Source organism: Trichosurus vulpecula, chromosome 1 (genome assembly GCF_011100635.1).
Source record: "Trichosurus vulpecula isolate mTriVul1 chromosome 1, mTriVul1.pri, whole genome shotgun sequence".
NCBI lineage: Eukaryota > Metazoa > Chordata > Mammalia > Diprotodontia > Phalangeridae > Trichosurus > Trichosurus vulpecula.
Genome location: NC_050573.1, coordinates 433,595 through 454,729, shown reverse-complemented (window position 1 = coordinate 454,729; position 21,135 = coordinate 433,595). Strand labels below are relative to the sequence as shown.

The following is a 21,135-nucleotide window of genomic DNA, read 5'->3' as shown; positions in this document are numbered from 1 at the left end:
GGAAATAGGTCAAACAGAGATTAAAATACAGTTTTGCAATTGGAACAAGAAGTGTGAAGTTACCTAGAGAAGTTACCTAGAGCAGAAGCTAGTATCCCAGTGGTGACAATTCTGGGAGTCAGAAAGTCCAAATCTATCTACCTCACCCTTCCCCCACAACTGCAGAAGTTACTGAGCCTAAAGTGGTTTTGCAGCTGCTAGGGAGAGTGGGCAGAATGCATAGGACCTGGGTGACATTTCCAAGCTTTGCCAAAAAGGATGGGCTACAAAGGTACCCATGGGCACAGGATTCTCAGAATACTGTCAGTCTGTGAATTTCTGTCCTTCTCCTCCTTTTGCCAGGTGGGGAAAGGTGATTTAAGTTTTCCCTACAGTTCTCCTGCATTCTCTTCTCCTAATCTGATCTGGGAGGAGAGAGGAGTTTGTTTTAGCTGCTCTAACTTTTACTGCAGCTCTGGCTCGGTCAGAGACAAGACAATGGTGAAAGATCCCAATGATTGTAACTCAAGTAAACCTAAGTGATCAGCATTGGGAGAAGGTATTTTACCAAGAGTGAGCTCCTGGAGGGATTTTACAGTCTCAGGAGTTCTGTCCCAAAATTCCAACTAACCAATTTCCAAACTTTTAATGAATAATCAATCCCAGAATATGCTAAAATGTTTCAGCTCTATTTTTTTCTTCAAGTTCGGTTGGCCAGACCAGACATTGTAAAAGGAAATAGAGTCTCTGTTTCCCTAACTGCAGCCTTAGAATTCTCTGGCTACCTGCGTTTCAGATTTTACCAAAGTATACACATTTCACAGCACACGCTCTCACACAGACAGTTAACAAACAATCAACAAAACAAATACAGAACAAATACAGACTGAGTTCAGAGTTCAAACAACAGAGAATTAGAAGCTTTCATGAGTTAGCTATTAGCACCCCTATGGTCTTTGGGGAAGCCTTGGCGTTCCTGATTTTTCTGACTCTCCATATCCTATCCCTTAGGAAGGGGAAAGAGAAGATGGAGGAAGCAGAACAGAGTTACCTCCTTCAGGATCAGAGCCCTTCCTGAGAGGCAGAAGGGGAGGGAAAAAGCAAAGTGCAGTTTTTTCTCCCCAGAACCAGAGCCTCCAAGCGAAGGAAGAGAGGGAGTGGAGGAACAGTTGGACTTCTAATTCTAGTTTTTGACTGATCCATAGTTAATTTTCTAGATCAGTGTTTCCAGGGGATCTATGTGCGTTTGCCTGCAGATCTGATCCCTGCCCCCAGAGCTAGCTTAAAGGGAATTTTCAGACTTCAACCAATTTTGTGGGAGTTCTTTTCGGAAGCTGGGAAGAGAGACAACTTACCCCCACCTTGTCAAGGCCAAAATTCCAGCAAAAGTTAATCCTACGGTGCCCAAAAGCGTTGGCAAGGTTGGGCTGCATTGTCCCGTTTCCATCATTTCCATCCGAGTCACGGCACCATAACTGTTAAACCTGAAAATTTGGTTGAAGGAAACAACAGAGCTAGGTGATAGAAAAATCCATGTTGTTTATTATTTTCCCCTAAAGCATAGCGGAGCTAGCTTACTTGTACATACAAGGAGTCAGAGTATAAACTCTTGCTGCCTGAACAAAGCAATGAGAAAACTTATATACGTTATTTTAGCAGAGCTAGCAAGCCCGTATGACCTCATTTTTATGACCCCCGTGTATGTTTAACCATGATACAAGAAGAGGATTTTCCTTAATGGAATAGAGTCGTAAAGGATGTTGACAAAAGTCAGTTGAGACTACAGCCCAGCGTCTCTGTGTCTCATTACATTCCATAACATAGTATATACCTGTAGAATATTAAGCAAGGTAATCTCTCTTGGGGTTAGGGTAATGTCCTTAATGATCTGGCCTTGTTGACAGAGGTAAGGGTATTGCCTGAGCAAACTTTTAGAGAGAACAGAGAAGCCCAGGTCCTGGATCTTCATCCAGTTACTCATTAATGGAGGCTCTGGGTCTGGTAGAAATTAGAAATGATATAAAATAGTATAATATTTTCCACACATTACAAAGTTCACACCTGGCAGGCCCCTCACCGTTACGTAAATATGCAGATGTGAGCATCCTGTTCCCCATTCTTATTTCCATGGGATCTCATGGTCACTAATTTGTCTTCCCACAGTTACCATTCTGTCTTACAGAAAAACTGAGTAGAAAAATTAAGACTTAGATTTCTTAAGATGTTTTTACTATCTCACTTATTTAATTTATCTTTGTTTTTATGAGAGGTCTTCACTTATCACACTCATGGAGAAGAAAGCTTAGGGGTTCTGAATTAAGGTTGAATTAGATCCTAAAGGCTGAAAATCTATGTGTTTGCATTGGCTCTGCATCTGACATCAAACAAAGTGTTTTAAAACTGCAAAAGTAAAGGGGAACTTCTGTATGATAATGGGATGATCACTTTAGGGGTTCAGTGGTCTGTTTAGAATGTGATTAAATTGTTAGACATTTAGTTTTAAGGTAAAGGCAGCTGGAGAAGAAGCTTGGAGAGTATAATCTTTTTTTTTTCATTGATTTGAATTGTTTGAGGTACTTTGGGCCGAGATTAGCAAAGAAAGATAGATAGAAGCTGGAGGGAGAATATGGAGGATAAAACAGAAGGATAGGGGATTTAGGTGGGGGTGGAACAGCAGCTAGTCCACATGACTCTCTGGTACATGTGCTCTTAGCCACTCCCTCCCCCACCCTACCTGCATGTGTTATTCAGAGCTTGAAACTAAAGCATTAGTAGCCTGATTGGAAAATAAGGCTGATTGGTCAGTGATGAAAGGTTTTATTTAATCTGGGTATTGACTATAATAAAGATGCCAATTTGTATAATTATTAAACTTTGCCTGTATAAGGTATAATTGATTTTTTTTCCACAGAAATTATATAAAATTATTATTTGAAGTCATGTACTAGTGGCTAGGGGTAGGAAATTAAACTGCCTTCTAGAGCAGTTGAAGAGGCTAGCCTGAAAATCAGCATATCAAAAGGACAAGCTCCTTTGTTTTAAGAAAGGCCTCTGGTATCCCAAAGGGCTGCTGGGTCCAGTGTAATTCACCTAGGCATGAGATCTTTATTATTGATAATGCTGGGCTCTTAGTCAATTCTCTTTAGCAATTGAGGGAGACTCTTTCTCATGCTATCTGAAGCCCACAAATGGAGGGGAAAGCTTGGTATAAAGAATTCATGTGTCTGAAGATAAGAGGGGTTTGGGGAGCAGCAAACCCATGTGCTCTTAAGAGCCACTCCTTTGTTGTACCAGAAGCGAGCGAGACACACCACAGAGTATAAGTTTTAAGTGGAGAATTTATTAGCCGGCAGCCATCGGGGTACGGCACCACAAATCAATGGCAAATGTGTTGGGGTGATGGCTTGGCTTATATAGGATATGGGGGTACAGAGTAGGGGGGAAGAGGAACAAAGGTCCTGGCTGATCAAAAGATTCAGTCAGGTTATCTTACTAGTGGGATAATCTCATTTACATTCCTTGGTGGAGTCACAGAGTCCCAGGGATATCTCCCAGGAAGGGTCTGTCAAGTTATCTCTCAGTGGGATGGTCCTATCTATTGACATTCCAGGAAGGAGCCAAGGAGTCTCAGGCATATCTGCTAGACAGGATCTGCCAGGTGGGATGGTCCTATCTATTGACATTCCAGGAAGGAGTCACCGGATCCTAGGGGGCTCGTCAGTAGCTAGGGGTTACTCAGGGGTTCCTAATTTTCCTTGTATTACATTCCCCACTTTTTTTCTTCATGGGAATTTCAAATCCTTGAAAAAGGAAAGACCTGATGGGGCATCACAATAAAATTAGGAGGCCAACCAAAATGCTAAGCAGGGGTGACAAGAAAAGGAACGCTAGGTCGTTGGCCCCAGGGGAAGGCCAGACCTAGTTGGAAGACTCAAGGAGAGTCCAAGGAGCCTCCCCAGGTACTGCACTCCAGAAATTTAAAAAATGGTATAAAACATCCCACATTTCCCCCTTTTTGGTCAAAGGCAAACTGAAAGTTTCGCCTAAAAACCAATTAAAGGTATGGAAAAAACTCTATTTTCCACAGGGTGAAGTTTTAAAATCCCTATCTAGGTGGAGTCACAGAGTCCCAGGGATATCTCCCAGGAAGGGTCTGCCAGGTGGGATGGTCCTATCTATTGACATTCCAGGAAGGAGTCACTGGATCCTAGGGGGCTCGTCAGTAGCTAGGGGTTACTCAGGGGTTCCTAATTTTCCTTGTATTACACCTTCCCCATCTTTCTTTAGAAGTCTGAGGGATTTCAAAGAGTCTAAAGCTTTTTGCTTTAGCTAATCTAATTCAAACGTTTTTGTAACACCTCTGAAGGATAGGAGGGGGAGTTGAAATGTGGAAGTGCAAAGATGTAATTAAGGTGCGAGGTCTGGTGAAAGCTGACCATTGAGCGTCAGGGCACCAATTTCAAATCTGGATGAATTATAAAAGCAAGTAATGATGTAAAATAAAAATCTTTTTTTTTTTTTCTAAATTCACTCATTGCCAGGTAAATATTCCTAATGCCTGGGCCAGAGGCAACAGTTAGCTCAGAAGAAGAGCTGTTCAGTGCTGGGAATATACAGCTAAATAAAATGTATTTAAGGTATCATATATACCAAAAGTAAGAGGATCAGTAATTCCTATATGTGATAATCTGGAAATGTAACTAAGGTCATCTTATTTCTAAATTATATTTTTAAAATTCTCTTAGGTTGTAAAATTTGAGAGACCATTGTGAGGTACAAATGTTATCTGAATTTCGTTATATATGAATTGGTCTTTTAAAGAGGGTATGATAAAAATGTGATAGTTTGAAACTGTTCCACATGTTAATATTGAGATGAATGACTCCCTGTGTAAGCAGACTTAGAAATGCATTCACCTAAGTTGAAAATGAGTTGTTTCAAGTTTTAAACATACATTCAGATATATCATTAAAAGCAATTTCTTTTACCTAAATATTAAGAATTGTACTGTCAGAGAAAAATGATAAGTAGGTTAAAAAGCTGTTATTGAATTTTGCTGAAATTATAAATGTCCAAGTTTTGGTCTTTATTTAAAAGAAAGTTTCAGTTAAAATTGTTTTGCTACCACTTATAGCATTTGTGAGATTGTTAACTAAAACTTTGTGAGATCTCCTGTTGTAATTTTTATCACTTATGTACAGAAGGGTTTTGTGACAATTTGGAACTTTGTGATATCTAGGAATTTAGTTGTTATAATACTTTGGGAACTTATGAAAAGCAATTATTACAATCGAGATAGTATTAGATTAAGAACTGTACTTACTCAAGAATTGAGGTTGTTAACTAAAACAAGGATATTTAGAATCATCAAGTTATAAATTCTTCCAGTCTGATTTTTAGGGTAGTATTTTCTTCAGTGGTCTTTTGGACCTCCTTTTCCATTTGGCTAATTCTGCCTTTCAAGGCATTCTTCTCCTCATTGGCTTTTTGGAGCTCTTTTGCCATTTGAGTTAGTCTATTTTTTAAGATGTTGTTTTCTTCAGTGTATTTTTCAGTATTTTTTTGGGTCTCCTTTAGCAAGTCATTGACTTGTTTTTCATGGTTTTCTCGCATCCTTCTCATTTCTCTTCCCAATTTTTCCTCTACTTCTCTAACTTCCTTTTCCAAATCCTTTTTGAGTTCTTACATGGCCTGAGACCAGTTCATGTTTTTTTTGGAGGCTTTTGTTGTAGGCTCTTTGACTTTGTTGACTTCTTCTGGCTGTATGTTTTGGTCTTCTTTGTCACCAAAGAAAGAATCCAAAGTCTGAGACTGAATCTAGGTGCATTTTTGCTGCCTGGCCATATACCCAGTCAACTAACTTGACCCTTGAGTTTTTCAGTGGGGTGTGAGTGCTTGTAGAGTTAAGAGAACTATGTTCCAAGCTTGGGGGGATGCACCAGCTCTGCCACACCAGCACTCCTCCTTCCCCAAGAACCCCCAACCTGGACTGCACTTAGGTATTCAGCAGGCTCTTCACTCCTGCTCTGATCCGCCACTTAATTCCTCCCACCAGGTGGGCCTGGAGCCAGAAGCAACTGCAGCTGTAGTTCTGTGGCTGCCCCACCTCTGCTGCCCCAGGGCGGTGGCCGAACTGCAAACTCCTTTTTTCACGCTGTCCCCAACAGCTTTTCCCACTAACCTTCTCTGTTGTCTTTCGTGTTTGTGGGTTGAGAAGTATGGTAACTGTTGCAGCTCACTGATTCAGGGCGCTAGGGCACGCTCCGCCCAGCTCCTGGTCTGGTTGGTCAGCGCCACCCACGCTGGGCTCTGCTCCGCTCCTCTCCACTCCGCTCCCAGCTCCGTGCATGAAAGACCTCACCCAGAAACCATCCAGGCTATCCTGGGCTGGAGCCCTGCTTCCCTCTGCTATTTTGTGGGTTCTACAGTTCTAGAATTGGTTCAGAGCCATTTTTTATAGGTTTTTGGAGGGACTTGGTGGGGAGCTCACGCTAGTCCCTGCTTTCCAGCCGCCATCCTGAAGTCATAAATTCTTATCAACCCTGTGTGAAATCTTGAATTTTATGAGTCTCTGGGTGGGACCAGGGACAGAAGATAAGGTAGAGAGGGAATTTATGATGCAGGAAGGGAGGGGGTGAGTTGAAATCCTTGGGCTCAAAGGTCACTGCAGATGGTGACTGCATCCATGACATTAAAAGATGCTTTTTCTTCAAAGGAAAGCAACGGCAAATCTGGACAGCATCCTAAACAGCAGAGACATCACCTTGCCAACAAAATTCATAGAGTCACAGATATGGGTCTTTCTGCAGTATAAGGAAAGCTGGGTGTCACAGAATGAACACTTAAATTGTGGTGCTAGAGAAGAATTTTGAGAGTCCCTTGGACAGCAAAAAGGTGAAATCAGGCAACACTTAAAGAAATTCATTCATCCTCTTCACTAGAGGGTCAAACAATGAAGCTGAAATACTTTGGCCACACAATGAGAAGATGGGATTCATTACGAAAGACCCTGATGTTGGGAAAGATAGAAGAAAAAAGGAGAACGGGAAAGCAGAGGATGAGATGGATAGTGTCATGGGCAAACATGAACTTGGCCAGACTTTGAGAAATAGTGGAGTATAGATTGGCCTGATCTGCTATGGTCCATAGAGTCAGAGAGTCAGAGAAGCCTGGAATGACTGAACAACAAATCAGCCAAGAGTATCCTGATGGCCTCAAGACAATCAGGTCTAATTTGATGACAATGGTTTTCATGCATAGATTCCATAAACTAAAAACTTCCTTCAGGAGTGATTCCATTGGTAATCTCAAAACCAAAAGGACTAATTGTCACAAGGAAAATCAAGCCAATTGAGGTAGAAAGTTCTGAGCACTAGCAGTTTATTAGTAAATGTGCATTTACTAAAAAGAGGGAAAATGGCTTCCCCATCAAGCTCAAAGACATGGAAGATGAAAGGCAGCCCCTCTTTTTAAGGATAGCACAAAGAACAGAAGTTGGTAGGTGGGGAAAACAATATGAATGGCTAAAGCATCATGGAGGCAGGAAGAATATGATTGGCTGAAAGTCTGAAGTGTGGGCTGGAAACAGCCCCTCTTTTCATCTTGAAAATGTTGATACTTTCCACGTGGATCTTACACAAATCATTAATAAATAAAAAATTCCCTCTAATTGTACAAAAACACCTGTAAACAGTATTTCCAGGAATGGCATCATCCTGGCAGGTAGAGATGACAACAGATGGCTTAGAATTGAATCAGGATACTAAAAGGTATAGAAGATAACAAGTTTCCTTGACACAAAGTGATTGGCAGCTGGTGCTGAGATAATAATTCCTTTTGAAGTGTTTTAAGAGAGCACTGTACTTCTAAATTTAGCTCAGAGTTTTTCTTCAATTAAAAGTGACTGATGGAAAACTGAACCTTTGCATTTATCTGAGAAACACTGAACTTTTGAACTCATGAGCTTCTGCACCCACAGATTTTCCTTCCAGGCTGGGAGAGCAGGAGCAACCATGGGAAGCTCTGTAGACAGAAACTGCAAATGAGTTGGATTCATGTGAGGCAGAGCTGTGCAAAGCCATCAGTCTCAATAGCTCCTCCAGAGTTATCAGAGTCCAGTGGGGAGACATCTGGTGAAGGCCTTCCCTTTCTACCTAGTCTATAAATATACCTCCAACTGATCGATTTTAGGGTCCCAAAGTCATGGTTCTAATATGGCTAGCAAAAACAGATTGCAAATTTATTTATACTCCAGTTTGGTGTTAACTTTGGCAACTACCTCCAGACAAATAAATATGGACAAAGAAGATATCTATTTCTATCTAGAATCTATGATCAATTGAAGATAATCAACAAATGGCATTAGCTAGTTGGAACATATCCAAAGAAGGGCTATGTACATAATGGATTGGAGACCAGGCCAAAGGAGGATCCTTTGAAGAAGTGAGGCTACTTTTCCTGAAGAGAAAACTTGGTGGGCAATATGAAATACTCTTCAAATACCAGAAAGGCTATCATGTCTAAGGTGAATCACACTTGTTCTGCCTGACCCCAGTGGGAAGACCCAGTACCAATGATTGTAAGCTACAAGAGGCAGATTTCAGCCTGACATGATGAACTGTGTCCTAATAATGGGCTGACTTTCTAGCTGGTCTTCAAGAAGAAATGTTTTCAGTATGATGCCTCTGCAGGTATGAGTCTGGCCTAGATGACCTCTGAAGGACCTTCCAACTCACAATTCTCTGATAAATTCGGTGACAAGGGAATAAGGAGTGGGCTTGGGTCCTCATTAGCATCTAAATGAATTTCATTAGAAACCTTTTTTCCTATCAGTGCTTGCCTTTTCTGGCAAAGCAAGATTCTTGTGACTTGCCTTGATGAGACAATACAGAGACTTCCAACAATGACTGTTGAATTGCTCCCTCATGTCCAACCTGTTGGTCTCTGTACTGGAAACCATCAATCCAAGGAGGGTGCTGTAATCAGGACCTGAGCCCTTCCTTCATTGATTTGCAGAGAGCATGTTACAAGCAGCCCAGATGCCTCTGATATGGAACTGAGTTCCTTTAGATTTTCCTTCCAGGCTGAGAGAGCTGGAGCAACCATGGGAAGCTCTGTAGACAGAACTGCAAAGCCTCTCATCTGCTTAATAGAGGCTACTTTGTTCACACAGTGGCTCTGCTCTGCCTCAAGTCCATCAGGGGAATCCTTGCCTCATCATCATGAGGCAGAAACCATCTCAAACTAATGAGATGTTTCTTGACTGTCACCTACAGTGGCCTCAGTGTAGGGTGGATACATGCATGTAATTGGCTTGGGGGAGAACAAAAAATTCCCTGAAATTGCTCCAATTTTTATATCCTTGATTAGACAAATCTGAATTCTTTCCTTCATCAAAGAATGTTCCCAAGTTCACAGAATATTGACACAAAGTCTTTTCCTTTTTCTGAAGACATTCTATTTCAGAAAACACCCAGATGGATTTTCCCGCATAGTTCTGGAGATCATCAGCCTATTGCCTCCTTTATCGGTTTTGGAACCTCAAGGATCACATGAATTATTTTCCTTATCTCCCCTTTATGTTACAGTCAGCCACAAAATTTAGCCTTCACCCAAGACCTCCATGTTCTAGAGAAAGACATGTACCCACTGAGCACATTCATAAGGTTTCTTTTCATTACAAATCCTCTGATGACAGGATTGTATCAGTAAGGCAAGATTCATGACCTCAAGGATGAACTTGAACATGCTTGAATGGTTCAGAATCACAAAGTATGAAAAACTCTCTAGGTAGGAAGCAGAGGAAATATAACATTTATTTAGACACCAGAGGATCCAATCCCAAGACCAATAACCCCAGTTTGATAAAGCAGTAATTATATTCCAAAACCAATAAGACCACCTCAGTGTAGCAACAAGGAAATTTTAACACATTATTATAGCAAGAAACCAAGTCATCCTGTAAGCTTCCTCTCTGCTAGGGCCTTCCTGTAAACAATCACTCAGGAATCCTAACTGTCTGCTTGTCTGCATCCTTTCCCTCATTCTGAAAGTCCTTGCAGTCTCCTGGATTCTTGGGATTCTAAGTTCTCCAATCTCTTGATGCTGTGGATTCTCAGCTCTTTGACCTCTGCAACTCTCTTGTCTGCACTCTCCACTCTGCAGTCTCTCTAGACACTGGCTGCCTCAATATTTTCTTGACGTGTGTTTCTCAATTCTCCTTCTTTCTGCTGCTCTCAGTTTTGCTTCTCTCACACTCTGGGTTCTCTTTATATGCAGTCCTAGGTGGCATATGATTGGCTAGCACTCAATGCACATACAATGGGCTGGTCTTAACAGCTCTCCTTAGGGCCCTGAGAGTTTCACTCCTCTCATGACCTAAAGAGCAGAAGGGTGTGGGCCTGGGGCCTCAAATCTAGTAAGAAAAGGGTGTAAGCCTGCCTACAATCAAGCCTCTGCTAATCAAATTTCCCTTAACTGGCTCCACTTGAGAAACTTCCCTTAACTAGCCCCACCTGAGGCCTATTGAATGGGAGGGAAAGATCTTTAAGCACATTATCACCACAAAGATAAGAGATGATCTCTGGCTGAAAGCTTTCCCACACTGAGTCCATAGATGGCTTGTATCCAGAGTGAATTTTCTGCTAAGAAGTTCTGTACTCCATTTCAATGCCTTTCCTCATTCAGGTCAGTTATATGGGTCCTATATCTCCCATGAATTCTCTGATGATAAACAAAGACTGATTTAAGCCTGAAGGCTTTAGCACTTCAATTACTTAAGGTGACCAGTGTAGATGATCTGAAGTAGAGTAAGACTGTTACAGCACTTAAAAACCTTTCCTCATTGGTTACACTCAGAAGGCTTGTCTTCAGTGTGGATTCTCTGATATTGAACGAGACTGCCCTTGCATGTAAAAGTCTTTCCACATTGATTAAAATCATAAGGTTTCTCTCCAGTGTGGGTTCTCTGATGTTGAACAAGACTATTCTTCCATTTAAAAGTCTTTCGACACTGATTACATTCATAAGGTTTCTCTTCAGTGTGGATTCTCTGATGTACAAGAAGATGAGCCCTCTGTTTAAAAGACTTTCCACACTGATCACATTCATAAGGTTTCTCTCCAGTATGGATTGTCTGATGTCGAGTAAGAGTACTTCCCCATTTAAAAGCCTTTCCACATTGATTACATTGATAAGGTTTCTCTCCAGTGTGGATTCTCTGATGAACAATAAAACTAGGCTTCTGTGCAAAAGTCTTTCCACACTGATTACAATTATAAGGTTTCTTTCCAGTGTGGGTTATCTGATGTTGAACAAGACCATGTTTCCACTTAAAAGTCTTTTGACACTGATTACATTCATAAAGTTTCTCTTCAGTGTGGATTCTCTGATGTACACTAAGATAAGTCCTCTGTTTAAAAGTCTTTCCACATTGATTACATTTATAAGGTTTCTCTACAGTGTGGATCGTCTGATGTTTAACAAGACCATGCTTCCATGTAAAACTCTTTTGACACTGATCACATTCATAAGGTTTCTCTTCAGTGTGGATTCTGTGAGGTAGAATAAGATGAGTCCTCTGTTTAAAAGCTTTTCCACACTGCCTATATTCATAAGATTCCTCTCCCCTGTGGATTGTCTGATGTCGAATAAAAGTGTTTCCCCATTTAAAAGCCTTTCCACATTGATTACATTCATAGGGTTTCTCTCCAGTGTGGATTCTTCGATGCTGAACAAGACTGTCCCTCCATCGAAAAGCCTTTCCACATTGTATACAGTCATAAGGTTTCTCTCCAGTATGGATTCTCTGATGTTGAACAAGACTGTCCCTCCATGTAAAAGCCTTTCCACACTGATCACATTCATAAGGTTTCTCTCCATTGTGGATCCTCTGATGTTCACGAATACTCTTTCCACATCTGAAAGTCTTTCCACACTGATTACATTTGTAACATTTATCTCCAGTGTGGCTTTTCTGATGTTCAGCAAGATTGTAGCTACATCTGAAAGACTTTCCACATTGATTACATTCATAAGGTTTCTCCCCAGTATGGATTCTCTGATGTACAATAAGATGAGCCCTCTGTATAAAACCTTTTCCACATTGATTACAGTCATGAAGTTTCTCTCCAGTGTGGACTCTCTGATGTTCATTAAGACGTCTCTTCTCTCTAAAAGCCTTTCCACATTGATTACAGCCATAAGGCTTCTCTCCTGTGTGGGTTCTATAATGCACAATAAGATGAGCACTCTTCATAAAAGCCTTTCCACACTGATTACATTCATATGGTTTCTCTCCAGTGTGGATCCTTTGATGTTTGACAAGACTGTCTTTCCATGTATAAGTCTTTCCACACTGATTACATCTATATGGTTTTTCTCCAGTGTGGATCCTCTGATGTTGAACAAGACTCTCTTTCCATGCATAAGTCTTTCCACATTGAGAACATTTATAAGGTTTCTCTCCAGTGTGGGTTCTCTGATGTAAAGTAAGACTGACCTTACTTTTAAAAACCTTTCCACAATGATTACATTCAAAAGGTTTCTCTCCGGTGTGTATTCTCTGATGTAAAGTAAGACTGGCCTTACTTTTAAAAGACTTTCCACATTGATTACATTCATATGGTTTCTCTCCAGTATGGCTTCTGAGATGTGCAAGAAGATATCTTCTCTCTGTAAAACCCTTTCCACACTGTTTACAGTCATAATATTTCTCTCCAGTGTGGATTCTCTCATGTGTTGCACAGATTTCTCTCCAATTGAAGTCATAGGGACCATCACTTATGAATCTTTGCTTGTGAGTTTCTTCCACAGAAAGGGTTACTTCTGCAGTGGTTTGCTTCATTTCCAGGCTGATCTCTCCTTCCAAAAAAAAAATGCAAATGCAGACACTATACACACACATACACATATTAATATGCCCTTCCGTCTACTGGCAGAACGTAAACGCAGGTAGTTTCTATTTCCCTAGGCAAAGAGAAAAATCTTAAAAGGGCAGAAACAATTATTGTACAATGCCCTTAGTTTACACCCCAAGGGTGACTAAATTTACAAAGAATTTTATATACAAATTTACATTAGATCCTCACAACAAACCTGTGACACAAGTAGGGCCATCATTCTCATCACATTCATAACTCACACCATGAGCTCAGATTGGCTGAGTGACTTGATCCAAATCCCAAAGGCTAAGACTAGAATTAAAACCCCAGGAAGGGGCATGCTTTGATCACAGTACTTGACAAATTATCTCCACTTTCAATCTTTCCCTTTCCCTTCCATTGTCTGCCCTTTCAATCCTTTGTTCATAGATACACTGCCATTTAGTGCACATATACTAAATATTCCAATTATTTCATGATCTGTCCTACCTGTAAACATAAAATAATTTCTCGGGTGATCACTTTCAATCTTATTTTTCTCTGTTGCATTATCTGGGGTCACTTCCAGAACACCAATACTTTTTTTTTTTTGCTTACCAGATGCATAAATGATTTTGTTCTGACTCATTAATTTTTTGAGATGGCCATTACTTATTTCTTTTTAAAAATTATCTGTCAATGCCAGTGCTCACTAAAACCAAATCAAAATCCTCCTAAAAAACACAATTTAAAAAATGAATGGCAATGCCCAGGTCTGAAAATATGTGTATGATACAGGGACTTGAGTTCATCATCCTTTGGTACAGAAGTGGACAGCATGCTTCATGACTGAACTTCTTACAGCCCTCCCCTTTAGAGGTTCGCAAACTCCTGGAAGATTGTGATAATGGTCCAAGGGAATTGAGCTAGAAGTTTGTCAGTGGCACCTTAAGTGGTAAATAATTGTCCAATTTGGTTACAACGTTATTTATCCTCTGGCATAACAAGTATGTGCATGTTTCAACCTTAACAGTGGTCTTTCTGCATTGATTTGAAACTATCATAATGAGGAATATACTGCTTTGGGGGACCTCAAACTCTGACTGCTTCTGACTAGGTGCAAAATATTCTTTCAGGTTCTCGACTTGGCATCAAATTGCTTCAGTGAGAGCAGGTTATTGGAACACCCTCATCACCAGGCATCACCATCATGAAACCATCATGAACCACCACAACCTTGCTACAGAACCAGACCTTAAAATGCTACTCATTAAAGTACTGAGGTTGTTTCCTAATTTGAACTTCTCCGCTGTTCATGTTACTATTCTTCTATCTGGCAGCTTCTCAAAGGACTTGGTTGGCAACATGGGTCAGTCATTCACTACTTTCAGTACATTCAGCTTCAGTGAACATGCAGCCAGTCTACCAGTGGTAGAAACACCAAGTCATATCTGAAGAAATTCTATCCTTTCAAAGGTTTTTTTCATCTATAAACATTATTTTAAAAACACCAAAGCAATATTGGCAATTGACCTTCAAGCACATTTCTCATACAATGCAGTATTTGCTATAAGCCAATAGAAAAATAAATCTTTTTAATAGTAATTAGCAATTCATTTTGACTGGTTACTTAAACAAATGAATTTCCCTCCTCCAGCAGGAGCTTGTGAAATTCCCCTTCTATTTCCCACCTCATTCTTGTGTGAGCATTTTCACTGTATTCTGTTAAAAAATCAGAATACAGCTGGTGGTATAGTGAATAGAACGCTGGACCTTGAATTATGAATACCTGAGTTCCAATCCCACCTCAGAAACTTACTAGTCCTTTGACCCTAAGGTAGTTACAAGACCTCTGTTTGCCTCAGGTTTTTTTTTTTCTGTAAAATGGGCATAATAAGAGCACCTAAATTCTAGGGTTCTCATGAGGAAAAAATGAGACAATATTCATAGAGTGCATGATACACTGGTACATGGTGTATAAATGTTAGCTATTACTTTCATTTGATTTTGACTGTTTCCTCCTCCATTCTGCTCTCCTTCTTAAATCAGTATTATCCTCACTCCTTTTATTCCCTTGTTTCCTTGTTGAATTAAATGTCCTTCCATTCCAAAAGACTGTCTTTTCCCTGTATCAGCATTAGTTTGTAAACTAGATTCTGAGCTCTGTGACAACAGAGACTGTCTTTTGCCTTCCTTTGGCAGGGATAGTGCCTAGAACAAAAGGTGCTTACTGTTTATTGATTCCCTATGAGGCCCCTTGCTTACCCTCAACCTGGTTTAGCCCATCTGCAGAAGTGGTTACTGGGGTGTGGCCACTGGGCATGTTACAGCTTCCTGGAGCCACAGGTGAGAGTTGGTTGGAATAGGTGGACACCAAAGTTCAAAAGCAGCCCTGAAAAAGGCTCAGGAGCCCTCACACCAGAGGTACAAGTGTTCCCTGAACATACTCTACAGACCAAGTTGTTTGAATGCAAAATGAACCCTTGCCCAAAAGACTATTTTATGGAGAACTCACACAGGGCAATCGTTCACATGGTGGTCAGAGGAAGCCATACAAGGACACTCTCAAGGTCTCTCTCAACAATTTTGGAACTGACTGTGTGACATGGGAAACACTGGCACAGGACCACTCAGCATGGCATGCCCACATCAGAGAAGGTGCTGTGCTCTATGAGCAAAGCAGAGTTGAAACAGCTCAAAGGAAACACAGGATGAGATCCACCCCAAATGTTTACACGGACTATTTGTGCCTGATCAGCCACAGTCAGACACACTGAAACTTGACTCTAGCATAGTGATGTCATTTTGGTCCTCTTGAGAATGAAGGACAGCAATCAGCCAACCACTGATTCCCTAACTGGGTCCAGGGTTGATAGCAGTCCCTCACTTCTACCTCTACTCCCTGCATTCTGGTCTCTCTCCTAGTTGCTGAATGCAAGTTCAGGCCTCAGACATGTTTCTGTCCACTTCTTGTACTCAATCACCTCTAAGTAGTCCCCTTAGGTTTGTATCGTGATGGAATTGAACCAGAACCAATACTGAGGATCACAGAGGCTTTTTTCTAGACTCCTGAAGGGTCTCCTGCTCTGGGTCTCTAACTCCCAGCTCCCTCAACTGATGTGGTGCTCACCTGTAGGAACCTGGCCAATGATTCTCCAAGAATATGGATAGAGATTATCCCTAGAGATTAGAAAAGGGACTTGGGCTGATGATTTATGCAAAGTTTGACCTTGGAAGACTCCTGAGTAAGGCTGCAGCCATCTCTCCTCCTCATGTGCTGCTAATGTACAGAGAGAAAAATCATGAAACCAGGCTGCCAGGTCCACTACCGATTTAGGCTACGTAATCTCAGCTGGGCCCTCACTGGGGAAAGGCAATCCTTTGCCATCTCCCTGACTCCTTATGCTGCTCACTACAGCAGCCCTTCTACATCATTTCATCCCCAACCCTCCATCATGGCTTGCTTCTACCCCGCTCTCAACCACTGAAGAAAATTGGACATTAATCAAGGGCTTCCTTATCTGCCTAATCTCACATAAATCAGATGTCTTCTCCTTTTTAACCCCCATATCACATGGAAAGATTATTCTTCTGCTTGCTAAAGAAAATCCTCTTACACGTGCAAATGCCTCCTCATCTACCTCCATGTATTTTTCTTCTAGGATCTCCTTTTTTTGTCACCAATTTTCACTGTATCCCACACTGATGACTCTTTCCCTATGACCACAAATAATTTCTCTCTAATTTCTCTCTAATCTTTAAAATATTCTCACTTGACCCATGCATCCTCATGAGATGGTGTCCAATATCTTTTGTCCATTTTATGGCTAAACAACTAAAGATGGCCATTCCATTTGGTGTCTCCCAACTCCTTTCTCTTTCTTTCTTTGAAACTTGTTTTTCTTTCTTTTCCTATCCTCACACTGCCCAAGATATGGCCACCATTAGACACAAATAAGGACACGTATATAAAATTATTCCAGACATTTCTTTTTATCAGTTCTTTCTCTGTATGCAGAGTGCATTTTTTTCATTTGATTTTACAATTCATTTGGATATTTATAAAAGTCAAGAGAAAAAAAAGGAAAAAAGAAAGTCTCTGCAGGTTAGCTCGATTTTTCACTGTCCAACTGCAAAGTCTCTGTCAAAGATTACCAACAATCTCCAAACTGGCTTCTGTGAATCCCTAGCTAGAGCCCACCTACCATAATAAACCCTTCCCACTCCTCCTTAACTTTAAAGCCTTCCCTTTCTTGACTACTCCTGATAGCTCTTGACTATCCTGTCCATAGTGGGTTTCTATGTAGTTATTGGCGTGCTCTCTGCCCCACCAGACTGTGAGCTCCATGGGAGCAGGGGGTGTCCCTTGCATTGATTTATGTGCTTGGTGCTTTGTACAGGATCTGGAATATAGGAGGCACTTAGATGTTTGTTGACTTGAAGAAAGTCTAGGAAAAAGCTCATATAGGATACTATAACCCTTTTTTGCAGTTTCATGAGAATTCCATGTCCTGAAATTGAAAACAGTGACTTCTTTTGGGATCATAGATTGATCCCTAAAATGGAGCTGCAAGGCCATGGAGTTCAAACCCCTCATTTTACAGATGGAGAAATGAGGTTCATTAGTTCAGTGACTGACCCAGGAAGACACCGCTCAGAAAAATCTGAAAAAGAATTCCAGATCAAGTCTTCCTGTCCCTCAAATCGAGTGCCTGCTTCACCAGAACACATAGCAGCCTCTTGTAATCCCAGCTCTCATATATCTGCCTTCACTCACTCACCAGGACAGCAGCTCCCCAGGCCTTCTTGCTCCAGCATCCACGGGGCTTCCCTTTGCTCAAAGTAAGAGATCATGTCTTCTCTGGGAACTGGCAGCCCTGGGCATGGGGAGTCAGTTAGGAATTAGCATGGAGAGAAACATGTCATTTAGTTTGGTTTGGGGAAAGGTGTTCAGACCCTGAGCTGCTCCATTCTGAGGTTCACACTATTACGTTCACACGTATAAGCCTGTACTCACCCATTAGTGTTTGTAACGCAAATAACCTGAAATAGAGCCTGCCCCATTATCCTTTTGTACAACCTGTTCTGAGAAAGAGCCAAACCTCTGCCCCCCATCCTGCTGAGTCCCATTCTGATAGAAACCCCTAATTCCAAAACTGGTGAAAAAGGCTTATTGCACAAAATCAAACTAGAGCCCCAGAAATGAGACCTTGACCAACCCCCTTTTGCCCTGTTCCCCTCCCTTGTTCCTCACTCCCTGAAACCTATAGAAATCTTGTGTACTGTTCATTTGGGGCATCTTTGCCTCTTTGGGTGAGATTCTCCTGCTGGCAAACTCAATAGACCCTAGTTGGTCCAAATTCCATTTCTTGGCCAGTCTCTTATGTAAGCAAGTCATGTAAGTCATGTAAGCAAGGACCCCAGGGTGGTTCCCAGGCCTCCTGATGGATAGTCTGATAGCATATCTCCTTTGAGCTTTGGGGACAGGTGAAGGACAAGATCAGGGAACCAGGTTGGAATCAGAAAATTTGGTCTTGGTGCACCTTCTTCACAGAAGGATGGACTCATTGCACACGCTCTATTCTCTAGGAATTAGAGGCAACTGATGGTGCAGTGCAGACAGCCCTGGGCCTAGAGTGAGGCATGCCAGAGTCTGAATCCAGCCTCAGACAGTTACTAGCTGTGTGTCTCTGGACAAGTCACTTAATCGCCACTTAAACTTGCTATACCAGGGACAAGTAGAAGCCATGAGCTACAAATTGATGCTTGTTAAAAAGAAGAATATTCCAGATCCCAGACCCATCCCAGAGAGGACAGGCTTGTTACGAAAAGCCGCCTGAGCAGCTTTCAGAGACTTGGCGGACAAATTTCATGGCCAGGTGGAGGTTAGGCCAAATGACCCCTGACATTAGTTCCAGGTCTGAGATTCTTCCATACTAATTTGAAGCTGCCTAGAAGAGGTAAGAGACAGCTTCAGGAGCAACAAGGAAACCCTCAGGTTCCTGTCACACAATGCATAGACTTCCTATAGGAAACTCCAGGCAGCAGGACAGGAGACCAACACTTTTCTCTCTCTAATGACTGATCAGTGCTCCTAACCCTGCACACCAGGGGATGAAGATATTCCTTTGACTGCAGACTCAGCATTATTAGAGAACATGTCCTTACCCAGGGAGAGCAGGTTCCGGGCATTCTCCAGCATGACCCCTTTGTACAACTCCTTCTGAGCATGGTCCAAGAGGCCCCACTCCTCCTGGGTGAAGTCCACAGCCACGTCCTTGAATGTCACCAACCCCTAAATCATTAAAAGTCATGGAATGTAGAGCTGAAGGACACTTCAGATTTTAATCGTCCAACCCCCATTAATTTACAGGACAAAACTGAAGCACAGAGAAGGGATTTGCCCAAACGTCAGACCCGTTATAAGAATCAGAGTCAACTTCTAAAACCACAGTCATTAAGAGCCCAATTGAATTTTGAGAAAAGCATTTTCCATGATCAGTTAGACTAAAACTGAGGAGTATTTTCCTGTGGAATCAGGGAGAAATCTGGTGTTCTGTCTGTGAGGTAGGTGGATGTGTGGGGGAGTATGAGAGAGGGTGATGGGAAATATCTTCTTCATCAGCACTGTGTGTTGGTAACTAAAAATGGGCTCCTTAGCACTTAGTCAAAAAGTGCCCTTGCATAGTTTGGCATTTTCCCCTGAACTAACTGAATGCTCTTTGTATGTTGGATTGGAGTAAGCTTGTCAGCCCCTTCACCTTGCTTCCCTTGCTTAAGCTGATCGAAAGAACCTGTGCTTTCCCGGTCAACCCCTTCACCCGGCTTAAGCAGATCAAAAGAACCTGTGCTTTCCCCAGCGTACCTTACACCCCCGCAGAAGCTGGATGGTTAAAAACAGCTTCTGTTGGAGCCAGAGGCTGCTACAGCTACAGCCACAGCCGAAGCTGAAGCAGGAGCTGCCAGTAGCAGAGCTGACCTACGGGAGGAAGCTGAACAAGGACTTGAGGCCAGTGGGTAATCTTTTTACCATAGAGGGGAAGCATGTATATGATTTTGCTTTATACCATCATACTTCTCTGTGGCCTCCTGGTTACTCTTGTGAGGCGGACTTACTGGGCCTGGAAGCTTTTGATCAAAATACCAAAATGGGGATGCCGGTTTATGGGTTGGTTACTGTGGAGCCTAAATATATGCTTTGATTCTTCTGCCTCCTATCTTGAGAATTTCTTATATCCAGAGGTTCTGAACCTTTCAGACATATATATGATCCTCTTTGAAATTATAAACTCTACCCTCATACTACATTTGGTGATGAGGATGGGATCGCTAGGTGTAAGATCTCTATTTAGAAGCAGAAGAGCTTCAGAGGAAGAGATGAATATCCCAGGGTGGGAGGATCCATTTTATTCCTCCCTACCAAAGGAATTGGCTAAAAAAGCTGGACCCTGTGAAAACTGGGAACCAAGGCTACAGAGAGGAGATCTTAGGGATTTGGAAAGTTGTTTACAAGAGGCTGGGATTCAGTCAGGGGCATCACTATCTAAGTAAAGCTGGCTAGTGTTATCAGCCTACCGGCTAGTATATGAAAGACTGAGATTAAGTGAAAGAGATGGGGGCACTCCTACCCCACAGCAAGAAGCGGAATCTCAGATAGCAGGAGAACAAACTGACTCAAATGAGAACTTTTCTATTAATGTGGCTAGGAGCAACAGGAGGCCAAATAAGCCAAGAGTGCATTCCAACCCAGCCCAGACTGAGCCTGCCTGCCTGCTTTGCCCTTGCCATGATGGCAGGGGAAGCGAGTGGGAGGAAAATGAGACAACGTTAGGGCCTGAGGTACAAAACGCTACTAGGGTTCAGGACATCCCTTGCGTAGAGAATGGGAGATGGTTAAATACTCAGACAAGAGCTCGTCCCGTACAAAGGAGGAAGACAGAAACCCAAGGTGACAATTCAGTTACGAGGGAAATTCAGGAAGATTTCTCACAGCAAGAGGTCACAGATATTTTGCATAGATTCAGCAAAAGAATAGGAGAACCATTAATATCTTGGATGGTGTATCAGGAGGGCAGAGTTTATAATCTCAAAGAGGATCATAAACATGTCTGAAAGGTTCGGAATCGCCGGATAGAAGAAACTCTCAAAGTAGAAGGCAGAAGAATCAAAACATTTATTTAGGCTCCACAGTAACCAACCCATGAACCAGAAGCCCCATTTTGATATGTTGGTCATAATCTTCCAGGCCCAATAGGTACGCCTTGAAAGAGTAACCAGGAGGCTACAGAGAAACATG

At 41.9% G+C, this 21,135-nt stretch overlaps 1 protein-coding gene across 1 annotated transcript in view; it reads right to left on the bottom strand.

Annotated features, from left to right (window-relative positions):
* Positions 1 to 21,135, bottom strand: part of LOC118845023 (zinc finger protein 260-like) — a 73,610-nt gene that overhangs the window by 32,981 nt on the left and 19,494 nt on the right. The window contains exon 3 of the mRNA XM_036753049.1: positions 19,008 to 19,134. Coding sequence (XP_036608944.1) covers positions 19,008 to 19,134 — 127 coding nt within the window. The remainder of the gene's footprint in view (positions 1 to 19,007; positions 19,135 to 21,135) is intronic.